The 20,061-nt window shown below is 36.7% G+C and overlaps 1 protein-coding gene across 6 annotated transcripts in view; it reads right to left on the bottom strand.

Annotated features, from left to right (window-relative positions):
* ATF2 (activating transcription factor 2) overlaps positions 1 to 20,061 on the bottom strand; it is a 48,603-nt gene that overhangs the window by 17,503 nt on the left and 11,039 nt on the right. For 5 of the 6 annotated variants that reach the window (XM_054277640.1, XM_054277643.1, XM_054277642.1 and 2 more), the window contains 6 exons: positions 19,605 to 19,701; positions 17,811 to 17,929; positions 15,820 to 15,948; positions 10,987 to 11,165; positions 10,555 to 10,669; positions 10,290 to 10,376 (listed from right to left, as the gene is read on the bottom strand). In XM_054277640.1, coding sequence (XP_054133615.1) covers positions 10,290 to 10,376; positions 10,555 to 10,669; positions 10,987 to 11,165; positions 15,820 to 15,948; positions 17,811 to 17,929; positions 19,605 to 19,701 — 726 coding nt within the window. The remainder of the gene's footprint in view (positions 1 to 10,289; positions 10,377 to 10,554; positions 10,670 to 10,986; positions 11,166 to 15,819; positions 15,949 to 17,810; positions 17,930 to 19,604; positions 19,702 to 20,061) is intronic. The other variant, XM_054277646.1, reaches the window with a different exon arrangement.

Raw genomic sequence — 20,061 nt, 5'->3', positions numbered from 1 at the left:
TATTCATTTTTAAATAGCTTGTTATGCCTCCACTAATTCATGGTCTTTACAAATACTCACTTCTGCAATCCTTCCTATGGGTAATTAGATAAAAGCCAAGATCTTTGCTGAAACAAACATCTAAACACTAAGAAGCTTCAGGTTATATGCAAAGATTATTTATGTAGAAATATGCAAGATAACTACTACAGCATGCTACTTTGCAGTAAAAAACTGGTAAAAGGTTTCATGTTCTTCCTTTACTGCAGACAGCCACTATGAAGAACAGTAATGTGCAAGTTCAGCTGTATCTAATATACCCAAGAGTTACTGACAACCTGATGGATGATTTCAGAGCACTTTACTGACTGCCTGTTGAAAAACACTTCATTCAACTTTTGGTGAAATCTATTAAAACTGTAATATAATACATTCCATTTTAAACTATTTCATAATCTTAAGTGATAAAGTGTCCAATTTCAGCAGATACAACTGCTTGTAATTCCAGATTCTTTCTTAAATTTCCATGAGTACTGTATAATTTATCATTAATTTTTTTGGTTTTACTGAAGAATTTACCTTACTAGAGAAATGGTGGTAGAAAATGTTTTTCTACTGAGTACCAGATTTTTTAAGAATCCAATACAAGTTTAAGAGATTAATGACTTAAACACAAAAGTTTGTGGAAATTCTGATATCTTGTAACATCATACTTTGAAATATGAACAAAGTGTCACCCACATACCAACATTACTAGGATATCTTAACAATACTAGAGAGAGGCAGCATTTGGCCAGCTCAAGATAAACAGAAAACTTTGCACCTATTTATGTAGATATTCTCTATAAAGTGTAGTATCCAATGTCACCAACAATTAAGTCAGTGAAGTAAAGTAACAGCTCTCTGCTACCTTCCATGGTGACAGGCTTTCCTGGATCCTATGCTACAATTAAAACAACAGATTGCAGATTATCTCTGTCAAAACTGCAAAATATTTTCATGTCTGAAATATGGCAAGTTACCATCAACTGCATGGATTTGGTAGCACATACCAAGCACCAGTAGGTATCCTAACTGAGGGCTACAAAGAGAACCAAGAAACTCCAACCCTCCTCTACTGGCCTGCTATTAAGGAATCTTTAGCCAGTGACTTCTGTAGTAAGTCTATTCTGTAGAGATTGCTCTGGACTGAATTAGCAGCATATTACATCAGTTAGGAACCATTCAAGTGCACATGAAAATTAGGAGTTAATCCCAACAGCTAAATTAGCTGTTGCTCCTCACCTCATTTACTGTATCAACTTCCTAAGTTTCCCAGAATAAAGAAGACACTTAAGAAAATTACACAAACCAAATTTACAGCAGTTTCCAGTGCTCAAATTCAACAACAAAAATTTAGGATAGCTGCAAGCATTAGATCAGGATAATAAAAAAATTAAGATAATATGTCCATAACTTTTAGTATATTAACAACACTCTGAAAGCCCTTAGATAGTTAACACTTTAATTAAACTCAAGAATTGACTTGTACCTTCCTAATTCTCCTTGGAAAAACAAGCTAACAAAAACATTTCAGTCCCTGTCTCCAGCAGGCCTCAGTATTTTCTAAATGTCTAACTAAAACTACTAAAACCAAACTCCATGATCTAACTGCAAAGTTGATGGCTGATTCCTCTCTCTCTTTAAGTAACCCTGGTGTCTAAATTGTAAAATCTTCTACGCAACCACTACCAGGACTACTAGGGAAACATATCACATCCAAGTCAGTTTTAAAAATAATGGTTTTCTAAAGAAACTAGCAAGTATTTAATACCAATATGACAATAACTTTTCTGTATGTTACTAAGGTAAGATTTTTTGCAGTTTATTTTCATTTATGACTTGAGTAACTTCAGAAGTATCTCTTGTATCGTAACTTGTTGTTAGGCAAGATGTGACAAATTTTCATCAGTCCTAATCAAGAGAGCAGTGAAAGTACAAATCAGTTAAAGGGTACACTTTCTTCTACTTCAAGCTGTCATACTAAGAGAGATTTCAAAGTTACCATCTCAAAAATGACGTGTATTGGGTTCGCATGGTAATTGATGAGTTTGCACTGGGATGTGCAAACAAAGGTTGGACTTTACTTACTGTAATGCCAACATTTAAACATTATATCCTGTAAATTCATAAGTGAACAAACTCTTTTTGAGGATTAGATTGTTAAATGTAATGTACTATGAAAACACAAATAGGAAATAATTAAATTTAATTTCAAATTACAAAGTTTGAAAGTTGAAATTAAAGTAGTTAGGAATCAATAATCCACAAATGCAGACACATTGTGAAAATCTGAAGAATATTTACAGATTTTCACAAGGAGATTTCCAGCTTGTGTGTTTAATAAGTTTCATATTTTAAAAGGTAATGCTGGAGTAAAATACTAAATGAGTGTTGTGCTTCTTATGACCGTTACCCCAAATTCAATGAGAATCTCATTTTTAACAATCAAGAATACAGATACATATATTAGAATAAATGTATATAAGCATTTTATGTGGAAAAACTTGATGACAACTGATGTTTTTTGTTATTATTTGGTTATAGGTGAACTAACCAGATAGGTTAATAGCTTTTAAAATCTTGATTAGCAAGGTTTTATCATTCATGTATATCCTTGAAAACAAATCCTCACCACATCTGTCAAAATTTGGTAGGACTGGATCATTCCATCAAGAGCTCACAGAAACAAGATAATATACTCCAGAAACAATTTGTGAAAAACTCAGATCCATATTTCATATCTGACACAAAAGCTCATCAGAGTAATAACCCTCCTTCTCCTGGGTGTTATCCTACCATCTGCTCCTCTATTACTTATCTTTATTTTGCAACTAATTAACAGCATAATCTTCTAAATTCAGCAAGTTAATTATCATTATTGTGGTCTTTGCAGCATCATCAGTCCTTATGAAGTCTTGTCTCTCCACCCCCAGAGAACATATGAAAATGAAGTAGGTTGTGAGAGGGTCTGTTTCTTTAGAGTAGGCTCATTAGGTGTTTGCTGATTAGCTCGGCATGCAGAGAGACAGGTCAGAAGAATTCTGCTGAACACAAGGTCCCATGCCGGGCTCCAGCAAGTTAATGTTGGTTTCTGAACATTTGCCAAGCTGCCCTCTGTCACTTCTCAGTAGAAACCTCCTGCAAAAAGTCTACTGGTTGCCTACCGAGTGCAAGGTATTTTTTATATTGTGACAAAAAGTTTTGCATGGGAAGGAGGAGACAGAGGGAAACATTCCACATTAAAGCGATTTTGAAATTCTTCAGAAACTTCTGCAATCCACGCTGAACAGTCTGAATGCTAAGTTTGCACCCACAAGCTGCACTCTCAAAAAGGATGTTTTACAGCTGCAAATCGAGGCTCATGTTCCATACACAGAAAGCATACAATTATAGATCTCCTCATAAGAACATCAGAAGCAATTCTACAGTTATTTAAAATCATGCATCCTTATCTTAGTGAGGAAGTTTTTTGGGAGTTTTAAGTTTTTTGGCTTTTTTTAAAGACAGTTATTGCATCTACTTCTAAGCCTAAAAATACCACAAAATTGACATACATATGATTTTACTTAAGTAAGTGAAAGTTAGTTTCCTTAGCACACTGACAAACATGGAATCATGTCAGAAAAACTGACAATTTATATTAAGTGTGCCACAGAAATCTGAAACTCATTTTTACTCCTACTGAACGTCATTCTTAGTATAAGATGTAAGAATATTTTCAAAATAGTAGCAGTAAAAGACAAGGCTGTCTCTGAATAAAATCTCTAGTCATTTTGTACTTCAGTTCTACAAGCAGGAGAGAAAAAGGATCCAAGAATGTTCAAAACGATAGTAACAGTGCCTTTCACAGCTGTGAATGGACCAGCTCTGTTCACTACAATAAATTCAATACTGGGGCAACAAAATTAAAATGCAATCTGATTTCATGCAATTCTTTCACAGCACTGGAACACATCAAGCACTGTATATGTTTCTGTAGTGACAGAGACCCTAAGACTGTGCTTAATGCAATCTTTCACTTAAGGTCAACTGTTTCAGCTGAGAGCCTCTTGCAAGAATGTCACCAGTCATAAGGATTTGGCTCACTGCACATACAATTTTTAAATTTTTGTCTGTCGTCACTTTTATGCATTCCTTTTTTTAATTACTATTTTTTCTTCCCAGTTATTAGTCCTTGTAGTTGGTATACATTTTTCTATCTGCTATTTCACTTAGTGAACCTGTTCCCACATACCACTGCTCCTCTATGGAATTCATACAATCATTTAATGTCAGGCAACTTGACCAGTAAGCAGAGAAAAGAGCATTTCAGCAAAGAACAAACAGAGTTTGAGAAGTGACATCTCAGTAACTTGCTTCGCATCAATAACCAAAACTGCCACGCTGAAGGAGTTTGACACTTGAGACTGAAAACTTTATTGAACATAGAAATAAATACACAGTTTTCATTATTATGCATTAAACGTGGACATCCCTAATAAAAAAATCCTTTCAAAAGCTGCAAGAGAGACCATTTGCAAAAATAAAAGTCTCCAAAAGTTGTCCATTGTGGGAAAAAATTCTCAGCAAGTGCCTCAGTTCCTTTATCCTTAAAGGGTTCTACGACTTCTAGGACAGCTAAAGAAAAATTTTAACTATGCTATAGGAAGGCATCCAATGTCCACTACCAAAGACATCTCCTGCCAGTTATTTTAAGTTTTAGATTTTGGAAATGAAAATATCAATTTGTTTACTAAAGTTCACTCATGAAATTATAAAGAAGAAATACACTTCTTCTTTGTACAATTTGGCAACTCGTAACGGAACAACAGGTATTCATCAAAATAAAAATTTGTTCTTCTCATGTTAATTCAAATACAAAAATGAAGTTATCTAAATTCATATTTAAATTTCAGAGCATTAGGAAAGAAGCCCTGCAATCTCTAATTTGACTTTTATCAATCTCATGTTCACTTGAAAAAAGTCTATACAACAGTAGCCTTTAGTAAGCAAGTAAGAGTGAAATGAATGAGGAATGTAATCAGAGCACAAAGTTAAGAAAATAACTATAAACTTCTAAAATGTGTTAGCTCCTTGAAATATGCGGAAATAAGCTCTGCAAAGAAAGGCACAGAGCACAAAAGAAAGTGGTTTGTGGCAGGTATTTCATCCGAAAAAAAGAGCTGTACTTCTACACAGGACAGCTCCAGATCTGATAACAATACAACAATGTGGTGCCATTTCACATTAAATTTACTACAACCAGTTTTTCAGGAATTTTACTCAACTTCTGAAGTTATTAGATCTGTGTCAACTGAGAAAACCTTGAAATAGCATTGTGGTATGATAGCAGAAAATGCACAACACCATAATAGCAAGTATGGTCCTTCAACACAGGAGAGGCTCAAACAACTACTGCCAACACCACATATGATCAAACCCTTTGGAGATATAAATAAACCATGTTAACTTTCCAAACTCTGCATCCCATACAATACAATGCTTACTTAAATACCCAAGGAAGTTAGGGAAGTTAGTTAGGAATCTATTCCTGCATGTTTTTTCGTATTTGCTACATATTCTCCTCTTACATTTTATAAAGCAATACAAACATTCCATGAGATTACAAGGTCCGTCTATAAAGAACAACAAAAACTTTCCTCAAATAATAAGTAAGAAATAAAGCAGCAGTCAAAACAATTCCAAATATCTATACTCCTGGGAATGCTGTGAAAGGAAACATCACAGCTTCAACCCTTCATCGGGCTTTTTGTTCAAAATACACTAAGAATACACTGCTGACAGACTTCATAGGTTCATAAAATTGTTTAGGTTATAAAAGACCTTTAAGATCAAGTCTGACCATTAAGCCAGAACTGCCAAGTCCACCACTAAACCATGGCCCTAAGTGTCACATCTCCATGTCATTTAAACACCTCCAGGGATGGTGACTTCACCACTTCCCCGGGGACCCTGTTTAATACTTGACAACCCTTTCAGAGAATAAATTTTTCCTAGAAGTCCAATCTAAACCTTCCCTGGTGCAACTTGAGGCAGTTTTCTCTCATTCTATCAGTTGCTGTTTAGAAGAGGCCGAGTCCCACCTGGCTACACCTTTCTTACAGGTAGCTGTACAGAGCATGGAGATCCCCCCTGAGCTTCCTTTTCCCCTGGTTAAACAGCTCCAGCCCCCTCCGTCACTCTTCAAAGGGCTTTCTCTCTCGACCCTTCACCTGCTCCCCTGCCCTTCTCTGGACATGCTCCAGCACCTCAATGTCTGCCTTGCAGTGAGGGGCCCAGAACTGAACACGGAACTCGAGGTGTGTCTGCACCCCTGCCGAGTACAGGGGAACAGTCCCTGCCCTGGTCCTGCTTGTCACACTATTGCTGATCCTGATACAAGCCAGGATGCCACTGGCTGTCTAGGCCACAGGGGAACAATCCCTGCTCTGGTTCTGCTTGTCACTATTGCTGATTCTGATACAAGCCAGGATGCCACTGGCTTTCTTGGCCACCTGGCCACTGCTGGTTCATGTTAAGTTGGCTGCTGACCAGCACACCCAGGTCCTGTCCCAACAAACAGCTTTCCAGCCACCCTGTCCACAGCCCGTGGCACTGCCTGGGGTTGCTGTGATCCAAGAGCAGGACTTGGCATTTGCCATGTAGAACCTCATACACATGGCCTCAGCCCACTGATTCAGCCTGTCCAGATCCCTCTGCAGAGCTTTCCTACCCTTTTGCACACCAACACTTTTGCCCAGCTTGGTGCCATCTGTAAACTGACTGAGGGAGCACCCATTCCCCTGTCCTGACCAGTGATAATGATACTACACAGAACTGGCCCCAACACTGAGCCCTGGGGAACACTGCTTGAAACTGGCCACCAACTGGATTTAACTCCATTGACCACCACTTTTTGGACTCAGCCATCCAGCCAATTTTTTACCCAGCAGACTGCATCTGTATAAGCCACGAGCAGTTTCCCCAGGAGAATGCTGTGGCAAACAGTGTCAAAGCCTTTAGTGAAGTCCATGTAGACAACACTGACAGCATTTTCCTCATGCACCATAAGTAGGTCACCTTGTCACAGAAGCCAAGCAGGTCAGTCAAGCAGTCTGCCTGCGCCAGATCCATGCTGGCTGGATCTCATCCTGCCTGTTCTGTGTGTGCTATGATGATCAAGATCATCTGCTCCATGACCTTCCTCAGTGCAGAGGTCAAGCTGAGAGGCCTGCAGTTCCCTGGATCCTCCTTACAGCCCCTCCTGAAGATGAGCATCACATTTACCAACCTCCAGTCACTTGAGACCTCCCCAGCTAGCCAGGGCTGCTGGTAAATGATGTCAAGTGGCTTTACTGAGCTTCTTCCCTAGCTCCCTCCGTACCCTAGGGATCCCATCCAGCCCCATAACCTTCTGTGTGTCTTAGGGCTGTAGCAGGTTGGATTAGAGAGGCTTTGCTCTCCTCCACATGGCTGTCTTCCAGCTCAAGGTACCCAGAGAGGAACTAGTCTTACTACTAAAGACTGAAGCAAAAAAAACCCATTAAGTACTTCTGCTTTTTCCTCATTTTTGCCTCTATGCTTCCCCTCATATCCAATAAAGGATGGAGATTCTCCTTGGATGTCCTTATGTTGCTGATGTACTTAGAGAAATATATTTAGTTATATTTTACAGAGTAACCAGATTAAGTTGTAGCTGGGCTTTGGCCCTGCATAACTTCCCAACATCCACCTAGTCCTGAGCTGCAGGTCCCTCATCCCACAGGTCACACACTTCCCTTTTTCTCCTGTGTTCCAGCCAAGGCTCTCTGTTCAGCCAGGCCAACCCTCACTGCTGGCTCATCTTTCAGCACATGGCAACAGCTGCTCCTGCACCTTTAAGATTTACTTCTTAAAAGATGTCCTGGACTCCTCTGCCCTTCAGAACTGCCTCCCAACATGAAGGAGAAATGTGGCCATAATAGGCAAAAGGACACAGGGCATGTTTCCAGAGTTCAGCTAACTTAACCATACCAATCAATCCACAAATTGCAGTATACCATTAATACATGAAGCATATAGTGTTCATTTATTAAATTTCAGTGTATTAGCTTATTTTTCAACATTAAATGTGAACTATTAATGAAATGAAAAGTGAGCTGTAAAACTAAATATTGTCTTCTCTTGGCTTAACCAGGAATACAAGTGAAAAATAAACCTGCTCTGCAGACCTTCACAGAATTTAGTATGCAGCAAGCAAAACTATTTTTAAGAGAGACATGAAAAAAAGGGTTTGATATCACAAAGATTTGAATTAAAAAATTAAATTGAACTTTGCAGTTAATAAACCATCACGTATCTGCCAACAATGCATCCCATGGCACAGTGAATTACTCTTACTCTTGGAGGCTTTTCTACATAAACATTAAGTTTCTCATTAAATTGCTTTTACTTTCAGGGGGATAAGAAATTAGGTTTTTTATTTTTGTGAATAGGCACAATATAAAAGTAAATGAGCATAAGAAATATACATAATTCTGATATTCTTGAATTCTGCTCATGCTTGATGTTAAGCAACAAGGAAAGGAAATACTGCAAATACCCTTTTTACAGTCTCACTTAAAAAAAAAAAAAGCAATCACTGAAGTGCATATATTAGCTAAATTGTAACGAGAAGGCTAATGAGACTGTTAAATTTTAAGTCTAATGATCTTTGTTTTCCTTTGCATTTGAGTGATTGCTTCTTCCAATGTGAGATCAAAGTCTTCACCACACACATGTGTTTCCTCTCTGCCTTTAAATCACTTTAAGAGAAAATCACTCAGCAATACACTTAAAAACCTAATTTCTAGCCCATCTAAAAAATTATTTGGAACCAATTCCTCCTGGATTTCAAACAGAATTCAGAGTGGAGTCTCCTGACTCTAAAACATGTTCAGGTTTGGAGAAAACAGTTCTTGCTTTCACTTGTTTTACATTCTTCTCTCCTGGATTTAAGGTAAATTAATTTTGTAAGAGCTGGTTACATTTAAGTATTTTCTGAGGTATTAAAAGATTGCTTTTCCCATTCCCAGGGAGACAAGGATGCACAAAAACAGACCTCCTTCCCTTATGTCCTCCTCTACACTATTTCAGAAGTCATTGTGCTCAGCAGAGCAGGGAAATGAAGGAAGACCTGAGAGCATCAGGCAGAGTCAGTGCACCTCTCCACAGCAGTTTCAGTATTTGGTGAATGTGGTCTAGGTGTGCTCACTCTGTGGGAATCCCTTTACTCCAGAAAAACCAGACTCACTGTTTCTCATACTGGGGCTTGAGAAGGGAAAACAGATAAGGAAAGAAAGCCCACAGGTTTAGATCAAGATAAATGAGATATCTAAGAATGTTAAGGGCATCCTCCCACTTACCATTATCAATGCAGAAAAATGTATTTTATCTAGCAGGTGTTCCTGATTCTCTTTTAGTACAAAGCAAGAGCTGAAGAAAGAGGAACACTATTTCACAGGATAGATACTGTTCATGGAGGCATCGTGCAAATATATAAATGGGTTAATTATTGTTTAATAATAGATCTTCTATTGCTTTAGAACAGTTGGAACAAACAAGACAGAAAAAAAAGAAGCGACTGCCTAATGCTGTATAAAATATTTCAATAAATTGATAAATTCAAACTACCATCTTAAATGGTCACTAATATTCAGTAAAAAGAACAACCCCTCCAGTCAAACAAAAACCAAACCCATCTTTTGCTTGTTTTAGACATTTTCCAAATAATTCTCAACTCCCCCCAAAAACGCCCAACACAACAGAAACAACCTCCACACAGAATAATTTGTTAACTACATGAGTACTACATATTTAATTGCAAAACTCTTGCCAAATGGATTATATTCAGTTGGGAGTCTGAAAACATTAAAAAACCCATATTTTTCTTAGTTTAAGAAATATCCTTCTTTTAGGCAGAAACATTCTGCTTCTCTGAAAGAAATGTTCACATGCTACTAATCTTGTCTTTCTCCCAGCTAGCATTTCTGATCCTCTGATACAAGAAGTAAGAAGTAGTTTAGTTAGAAAGTTTATTTAAAAGAATGACTAAAAATAAAATAAAAATGGCCATTAAGAACAGAACTAACACAGGCTGGAATTGGAAAGAACTGTAAAATAAATGCAGCTGTTATTTTTCTGGTTTTATTAAATTTGTATTTGCAGAATTTAGACTAATAAAAGAAAACTAAAGCTGTTTTAAAAAGCAATAGAATGTAATTAATTTCTCAAGTTATTCTTCTTGAGGAATAATGGAGTTTTTCACTTACCAATTTAGCCTCAGACTGCACTGGCTGTGGGGAGGAAGGCCCTGGGATTCCTGGGATACTAGGCACCATGGTGACAGGTCTAACAAGCTGACCAGATAAAGTATAAAAATGAAGAAAACCTGAGTATGTTATCATAATAGAGAGCATTTGACAGCACTACCCTCTGAAGCCAAAACAGCTATCAAGGTGCTTAAAACTAAGTTCTATGCTGCACTTATGCAAATCTGCTCCACTTTCAAATTAATATAGCATCATGCTTACTTACTGGAACTGCAGCAGGGACATGCACATTAGAATTTGTGATAGATGCAGGAATAGCAACAGGCATGGTTTGTCCATTAGGAAGATGTAACAGCAGAGGAAAAGGACCTGGAACTGGACTGAAAAAGGAATGAACTATATAAAAGAAAACTTATCCAGAGAAAAGAACAAGTTTACACATTATTTTAAATTGGTTTGTTTCTTTATAGGTGTAATGTATAATTTATTTGGAGATCAAAAATATGAACTTAGTGATGTGGAGAACATGGCATTATATCTCACATGTAGTGAAAGTCCAATGTTTCATGTGTAGTAAAGCACCACATTACACCAAAGCATCTCAAATTCATATATTAACTGCAGAAACAGTAACTGAAAGTAAATCAGATTTTCAAATTCTGCAAGAAAACGTTTTACTAAGATTTATGTAACTTACACTATTGGTCTGTTAGATGATGGAGCCTGGGTGATAACAGTACTAGAAGTTGGTGATGGTATTGCCTGCTGAATAATAACACTTGAGTCAGAACTCGTAAGCAGTACATTGGGAACCTGGAGTGATGCTGGACGAACTATTGTTGATGTAGGCTGTGCAGTCTGCTGCAGTGACACTTCCTGAGGAAAAATAAAGCTTCATCAGTTTGTAAAATACAATTACAGACCACTAATTCCAACTGTTAAATGAATGCAGTTTGATGGAACAAATCAGAATTTCTGTAACATTATGCAAATAGAATCAGTTATACAATTAAAAACATTCAAAAAAACTCCCTCTGGATGAATCATTTAAACCACCAAAGTAAAACTGGTTTAACAACAGTGATTTTACTTTTACGACAAACCTGGCCCAATTTATTCTAAGGCTACTATTATTTCTTATTGCTTCTAATTCAGTTTTGATCAGATTTTAATTTTTTTCCCCAAGAAACCCATGGTACTACCAGCACCATCATGTTTACCCACATTCCGAATAAGGAAAATGTTTTATGATGTCCTTATGTACATTTCAGTTTCAGTCCATTGTTCTGGATTTAAACAAGAGAAACATGACATTTATGGTTCAGTAAAAACAATAACAACAAAAAAAATTTTTGACCCTTTTTCTGTAGCTCTCTAACCAGAGTGATTAAGAGTACTTGGAATGTTATATTCAGAGCTCTGCAAAATACATGCACATCCTGTATATTTGAGCACAGAAACTGAACTTTCTTAGGTGCAAGTAAAGAGTAGACAGAAATCCCTATAGCTCTTAGCTTAGCAACCAGGTAAAGCACATTATCAATTGAATGCTTACTCTATTTGCTGTTTCTGAAAACCCAGAAAGGCCTTATTGTAACCAATGCCTTCCTTCTCAGGAAACTCGATATTGCCGGACTTCAATTTACCTTCAGACAGACTTTTTGCGAAGTCTTATTTTTTTGACAATGCTTACTGCAATCAATGATACATAAAATCACATTTTTAAGACCAGCAAACTTTAGTTGCTCTGCTGGTAAACAGTAATTCAAAGAGAAATCTCTATACCTGTGTCAGACTGCACTGGTTATTATTTTCTTTGAATGAAGCTTGAGTTTTGAAAATTTATCCACAAAGCTTTAAGTAGTAGACTCTGAGCTCTCTAAGCAGATTGCTTGTATTTTATATATTAATGCACAAATGTGTGGGAACCTCTGAGCAATTCATACAACGGTAAGCTTGCTGGCAAACTGTGGGCTTTACAAAAGAAAAGACTTGAGATGATGAAATTTTCTCCTTCCGAAAGCTCAGAGGCTAGATTTGTCATCAGGGTTCACTAGTTCATTCATGCTTTTTCCCAAGGGACCTAAAAGACTATTCACAGTGAATGAGAGTTTTTGGAGAATAACAGTGAGCTGTGCTGAGGAAAGTGAAATTGTTTTAGTATCAATCTGGGGTATAATATTTGACAGTTCTTAGCACTACAGATGAGCATTCAGTAATAAGAAGACAACTAGTACAGAATTCTGGAAACAGAAAAAAAGCCCAATCACATTGTTAGTACAGGATGAAACACTTCTTTACAAGCAAGGAACTTGGTATAACATCTTACAGATCTTATTCAGGAGTCACAGGGAGAATATAAATGAGAATGAACTGCTTGACTGTGGGAAATTCAGAGCTCAGAACCAGCTGAATCTGTCTGCTAGCATGAACAAGCTGCACAATTCAAGCAATAACATGGTGGTTCTCACATGTGAACAAAGACTACAAGACCATATGTACACTCGATAAAGAATGGACACTTGGAAGGACTTTCACAGAATCACAGATTGTTTGGAGCTGTAAGTGACCTTTAGAAACCACTCCAGTCCATCCCTTCTGCCATGGCTAGGAACATTTTTCATGAGATCAGGTGCCTCAGAGTCCCAGTCAGCCTGACTCTGAGCACTTTCTGAACCCAGCCTAGAAGTTGCTGGTGTGTCAGTAGCACCTCCTACCCCTGGGCAAGCAGCAGGGATTGCCTCCCAGCTGTTGCTGAAAGCAGGTAACTACATACAAGTGAGACAGTAAGGGAGGGCATTCTGTCAACACTTCTTTGCTGTTCATAACAGAAGGTTAATTAATGCATGTTCTAATAAATACTAATTGTAAAACTTGACCTTTCCCTGGCTTGAACACCTATCAGGAAAGGGACAATCTGAAATTTTTAGACACAATGTTCTATGGAAACCAGATTTCAGCAACAGTCAAAAGATTATTGTCCAAAATTCTGAAATAAATCTGTAAAATTCTGAAAATGGAAACCTCATATACATTTGTTTCTGTGTTATTAGAATGGCATTTATGCTTTGTTTACAAGATCAGAAGCTGTCTTCAGCCATTAAAAAATTTTCAACCTCCTCCTTACACTAACTTGCTCTTTGCTACATTGAAAAATGCATGCAGGAGCCTGTTACTGCAACAATGTGGCAAAAACATAAGCTGCAGATTTGAGAAGTATTGCTTTAGAACTCTTATAAGCATATAAAATCAAAACCATAGATCCAATAGTCTGATGGAAGATTCTAACTGATCACTAATGCATTGCACTAATTAAGTATAAATTTTGTCTGGAATAAAATACATTGTAAATATATTCCCCCAAAGAACAAGAAAAACAGTGTTGGATTTGCAGTCATAAGATTAAATGAAAGTGACCTTACCTTTACCTACCTTTCCTTACAGGACAGAAGTCTAAGCCCACCCAAAGGTACTAGACTTACTAAAAGGACTTCTCCAACTCTTGTAATTCCTATTCTTGAAACTAAAACCCACTGAATGGGAAATTACAGAACAGGATAGTTACTTTAAATGTTCTCAGATGTGCATATTTGCAAGTATCCCCTAATCAAAATCAAATTTCATGCAATAACTTTCCAATGCTATCAAAAATAGATAGAATTCTTTATACAGAAATGTAGATGGCCAGAACTAATACTGTATTTGATTATTACTGTAAGAAAGCAACTGGTTTTGAAGTAATTAAATTATGCAGTTAGCTACCTGACAACAACTAAGCAACTTTTAAAACTCTGTTGAGGGTTTCCCTTTTAAAGTCCTGTCAATAAAAACTACAATGTTTGAAAGCTCTTACTACTTTAAGGCTTAAAGACTTTATACACTTCTAATGATATCTTGGTCTATTCAAATCAAAGTACCAACTCTTACTGAGCCTAAAAGAACTCATGGAATTCTTACAAAGCTAGGAAAATAATTAAGCATACTTTTCTTGAGAGTGTCCAAGGAATTATTTTGACATCTACAAGGACAATTAGAACTGCCTTGCACAAACATAAATAGGCTGTAATCATTTAAGACTACTAAAATATATGCAGCCAACAAAATGGTTACAGTTAAAACCATCTATGTCCTGAAAAGATCCCTTCTCTCCTTCAATACATCTGCACAAGGAGACAAACACAAAAATCTAACTGAACAGCACTCTGCTCACATTTCTCAATGTCTGCAGGTCACATAGAGCTGCACACTCCAAGCAGCACCTCCAGCCTTGCTCAGCTTGTCTCTACAGACACGAGAATGGCGTTGAGCAGCAGCACTGGCACAGTGACACACCCAAACTGCACCATCACTGAGACAAGTTTATAAATACTGCTAAGCATTGAGATAGAATTTTCACTTGTAATGATGCTAATGAGATACTGAGCCATGATTGTATGAAGATAGTAATATTATCTTATGCCAAAGTTAGATTACTTGGAATAGGTATTTGCAGCAAAAAAATAAACTAACCTCTGAAATAAAGACTCAAGATTTGAACTATGATTCACTTAATCCAAGCAGCTCTTTACACTTAGTCCTTTAAATGCTTTTACTATTTTTGAGACTGCATGATTGCCTTGATTAACCACAATTACTCATCCTTGTTAACTATGAAACTCAGGAAAACTTAGTAAGGACAAATCTGAATTAAAACTCTTTACAACTTCGGTCACACACTTAAGGCTGTCCTCACAGAAGTTCCTCTGGCAGTATAAGAGTTGAAACAGAGAGGTTCAGACTGGATCCAAAGAAAAACATTCTGCCCACAGGAACAGCCTGGTACTGGAGCAGGTGGCACTGAGGCTGGGCAGCCTCTCTCTCACAGAGGGTTCAAGACCAGACTGTGCAAAGTGCTGAGTAACTTGGTCTGATCTTAGAAGCAACCCCAGCTTTGAGCAGGATGTTGGACAGGAAATCCAGCAGTCCCTTCCAGCCTGAATTACCTGGGACCCAAAAAGTCCTGCTGATTCCTGGGAGTGAGGCACCTAAGCCTCTCCTACACACACTGCCCACTAAAGATGCACATAAGGACTGACTAGAGCCATCTCTATGCTTTATTATGGTCTGTTCCTAATGCTTGTATTTATTGAAGACTAGAAATAATTAACTCCCTAATTCTGCTTCATTTTCTGAACTTCAACAGAGCTCCACAAGATAAAAACATTGCAAGTCACACATTGAAGTGATCACTACTGATGATGATGCATAAACAACAATAAAGAGCCCTTTTAGTCTTTTCTAAGATAGCATAAATCTTAAATTTTATTTCTTTTCTGGCTTTACTGGATAGCCAGCTTTACTGGGAGCAATTACTCTAGTGAACAAAGCTAACTGAAGAATTTAACAAGTTACCTATATATCCACTGGAATGTAGCAAACGAAATCTCTCTTCCTTTCAACTGCAGCGTGGCTATCACCATATACAATAAATTTACAGATGATCAGAAAGTTGAAAAATAAATTCCAAGAAGAGAAAAATAAAGGTTCTGACCTTTTCATCATTGGTAGTAGACTCTGGATGAGGTAAAGGACTATCTTGATGAGTTGTCTCTACAACTGAAGGTTCTTCAATTTTATTTCTTATAATTGGTGTTGCAAGAGGGGACAAATCTAGAGGCATCTATGAGCAACAATGTAAAACAAAATTAGTCAATGTTTTAAAAACAAAACTGAGCGAGAAAATATAAATAACTGAAGAGAAATATCAGCGCATTACAAGACAGAGGTGCTGATGTTTGAAAGGTGCAGATGCATTATCAGTCAAGGCTATGTTACCAGCACCTACATGAACTCCAATCTTCAGTAACACAGATGTCTTTCAACACTTATGTTAGACTAAATATTTCTTCTTGAGAATTAAAAAATTCCTAAAATTTTTGCATTTTCAATTGCAGCTAATAATTATTGAAAAAGCAAATTTTATATTACTACACAGGTAAAATTCACCAGGACATCTAGAATGCCTTAAAGAAACTGACCTACAAAAGTACTTAAAACAATACTATAGATTTGAATACCTATATTCCTGTCTAGTCTGCTATCCAAATACTTTTGGAAGAAATTTCCCCCAAAGAAGTTTTTCCAAATGCTTTTTTTTTTTCAATTAAATTCCTAGCTTTCCTGTGCAATATATTACTAATAGGGAAGACTGTAAGAAGAGGAATCTCTTCTCATATCACAAGTGACTATGAAAAAACTCAACCATCAATGCCCTAGAAAGTGTGCTATTATGGTACATTTTTCCACACTTTATTAAATCATCTAGAGATATGGCAGGACTGTGTTTTTTCTTGTAACACAGAGGGCAGCTTGGAAAATTAGTATCAATTCAAGAAATAGACAAAATGTTTAATATACTTTACAATAGATAGAACCTTCTCCAAGACAGTAGTGAGTTATACAGAAAATAGTCTTGGTGAGTCAAAAATCAATTTTACTATATGTCATGGTCTAGAAACAGTCAGCATACAGCAACTAAACAAAGTAAACGTATAAATCCATTATTTGATATGGCTGTTGCAAAGGAAGGGTGAGGCTTGGACAGGAATGGGTAACAATCCATCCTAGTCACAAATACCTCTTAAAATCTTTACTGAAACAAAATGAAGCCACTGATTCTGCAAAACCTATAAAAATAGGTATAAACCTATATTTTTAATCACTACCTATAGAAGTCAACCAGGTAATCAACTAAAGACAAAATTAGTCAAAGGAGACATTGAACAAAATTTTTTACTTGCATAAGTATTTAAATGTTTAAGTTCCTAATCAGTTATGACTGGGAAGCACAGAAATAAATAACAGTAACACTTAAATTATGGCAAGTTCCTCACAAAAACATGAAGTTGCTAAACAGATACAGCTCAAGTTTTTATAATATTTCAATCTGTACACTAAAAAATAAGTAGATCTTTATGTTGTAATCAACAGTTTCTGGGCAAAAGTAATCACAGTTTCTGGGCAAAAGTAATCAACACATAATGAATATAACAATACCCAAATTACTGGCACTTTGTAAAATTTAGTCAGTACTTAATTCTCATTATCATGATGACTGATTCTTACAGTAACATCAGTATTCAAAACCAATCAAAATTATCTGTGTTCACATACTATTGTTTTCATGGGTGTTTTTCTTTCTGCTAAAAACTTTACTTTTCAAACTCCTTTTTTGCTTATTCAGGACCTCAGGAAATTTCAATCAAAACTAGTGGTTAACTTCAACAGATATAGACTAGATACTCACATGATTAGGACAATGTGTCCCATTATCAATGCTAAATATGAAAAATTCATCAGGTAAACTAAACTTCGGAAGAGTAATCACAGATTTGTATCCTCTACATACAACACATATAAGCAGCTAACATGATTACTGGTATAGTTTAGAAGGCAATATATAAATCCAAAGTTTGCTTTTTCAATGGAATTTCTGATACTAAAAGAGTGGAAGCTCTGAGGAAAAAAATGTTTTGAACATACTTTTTTAATGTCATCTTCAGAAGCCTTTTTAAACTCATTTTCAAAAGGACTTGCTAATTCATTGAATAAGCCCACTTCTTCACAGTTCTTCAAGAATCGAGTTGGTGTTGGTGTTTGATCTGAAAAGAAGTGTATAAAACCCCCACAATTTTATTTTTACAATACCATTTATGAATCTACTTGTCCTAAATAATTTTCAGAATATAAACAAACAGAAAGAGGCGAGGAGGTGGCTGGGATCCGTCGGGCTGCATTCTGCCCTGCAGGGAGGCAGCTGGCAGACAAACTCCACCTGCTGGAGACAAGCACCCCGAGCCTGCAAAGCACCCTGCCAGCTTTAGCAGGGAACCACAGCATTTCCTTTGTGGCCACGAACCACAGGGAGCCATTCTCGAGTGCACAGCAGAACACTTCAATGAGCAAGCAGACTCTATTTGCAAATAGAGGTAAGGACTACATGAAGGCTTTTAATCATAAAACAAATGAGAGAGGTGCACAGCTCAAAGCCAGTTTGCTTCCTTTCCTAATCTAACAAGAGCAATGGATACTTCCAAGTGCAAAAACTTCTAAAGGAAAGTGTGACTGTGTACAAGATTGCATTGACTCCTAAGATGCCTCTGGATCAAGCTGTAATCATAAGACTTCTGGCATCTGAGTGACTATCCCATGAAGAAGTTTAATAAAAACATCTTCATTGAAAATTCCTGTTAGTATATAAATTGGCCTTATTTCACTGTTATCATCAGGTCAAAATTAACTACAGTTGCCACGAAGTTACATTCATTTAAAATACTGTAAAGCGGCATGACTGTGTGGACTTATTAAGCCCGGTGTCTGCAACAGTTCCTTCACTGGAATGTGGCTTCACAGAGACACTCCCATGATTCCATTTTTAAACACCTGATTATTGGAAAGGTCCCTTTGCTTGTGGTGCAATTGACAAGGAGTACATCCAGAAATTTAAAACTTTTAACTGCTAGTTTAGGAGCAATATTTTTTTAATCTGCTCATTGTAACACATTAGCAATGTACAAGGGAAAAAAAACTAGAAAATGTCTGAAAGTCTTTCTGAAGTTCATTTAGGCTGCTCCACCACTGAAAAAAACCCAGACTGACTGTACCTTCAGCATACTTAGCACATGCTAAGTATGCACATGCTATCACTCAAAAATTCTCAAATGTATAATGCAGTCAATCATCCATTGGTGATTACTTCTGATCCTGCACAAAAGCTGTAATTACTAAGGGTATAACATGAATTCAGAGGTGGGAATAAAGTATTTTGAATTTAGGCCAAAATGAAAACAAAAGATTTGATCTGTCTTTTACTATCCCATTGGAAGAATAATCACTGATTCATTCTTCTAATATCACCATGATGTGTAAAAGATGCTACATATTTTAAAATTTAAGAGACAAGTAATATCAATGAAAAATTAAAACTGAAATACAGTTTAATTTAGTTACAGGTCCTCTTAAGAGCAGTCTTTACTAGCATGTTTTTAATAAATGCTTATATAATTAAATCAATTATATAAGTATTGATAATTTTAAAATATTTGGGTTATATCTCAGATACGAATAAAAGTAACTTATGGAGAATAATACTTGCTTCAAATTCTGACATGCATTATCTAAGAAAACACTGCCTAAGCACATACTGCAGATAAGTTTAGTGCAGAAAATGGATCACATTCTCTAAATGTGAATCTATGCATTATGCACAGAAAATGCAGAAAGCACATGCCCATTCCAGCAGAAAAGTGACCAAACCTAATACAAGTGTATGCTTACCAGCCACAATGACACTGTCATTCCGAGCCGGCCCAAATTTCAGTGTCATCTCATGTTTGTGTTTATGCACAGCCAAATGATCCTCATTGGTAAAACGCTGCAGCAGGAAGTTTTAAGAAACAGTTGTAATTGGGAGTGTGAACACAACAAATGCCATTCCACAGAAAGCAATTTTTACAACATGTTAAACTACCATTACTATGTTAAAATACAAACCTCTATGGCAGATAGATCTTGTTCCTTGGCCAAGTACCGAGCAGAAATATTATAAAACTCAAATTATGTTTGTAATAACTAAATATACCAGGGAAATTGCAGTATAAGTACTTGCATTCATCAAAAGTCCAAGATAACATTTCAGAGTGCTGCAGCCTCCATCAACCATCAGCAAACAGCCATTTGCTGTATTAATGGATCTTGACAACGTCTAGTAATTGATCACCACTACTTGATTACT

The sequence above is a fragment of the Melozone crissalis genome, unplaced genomic scaffold, assembly GCF_028551555.1.
Source record: "Melozone crissalis strain CALT ecotype California unplaced genomic scaffold, PUWL_Pcris_2 ptg000023l_1, whole genome shotgun sequence".
Lineage (NCBI taxonomy): Eukaryota > Metazoa > Chordata > Aves > Passeriformes > Passerellidae > Melozone > Melozone crissalis.
This window is presented reverse-complemented; position numbering and strand designations above follow the sequence as displayed.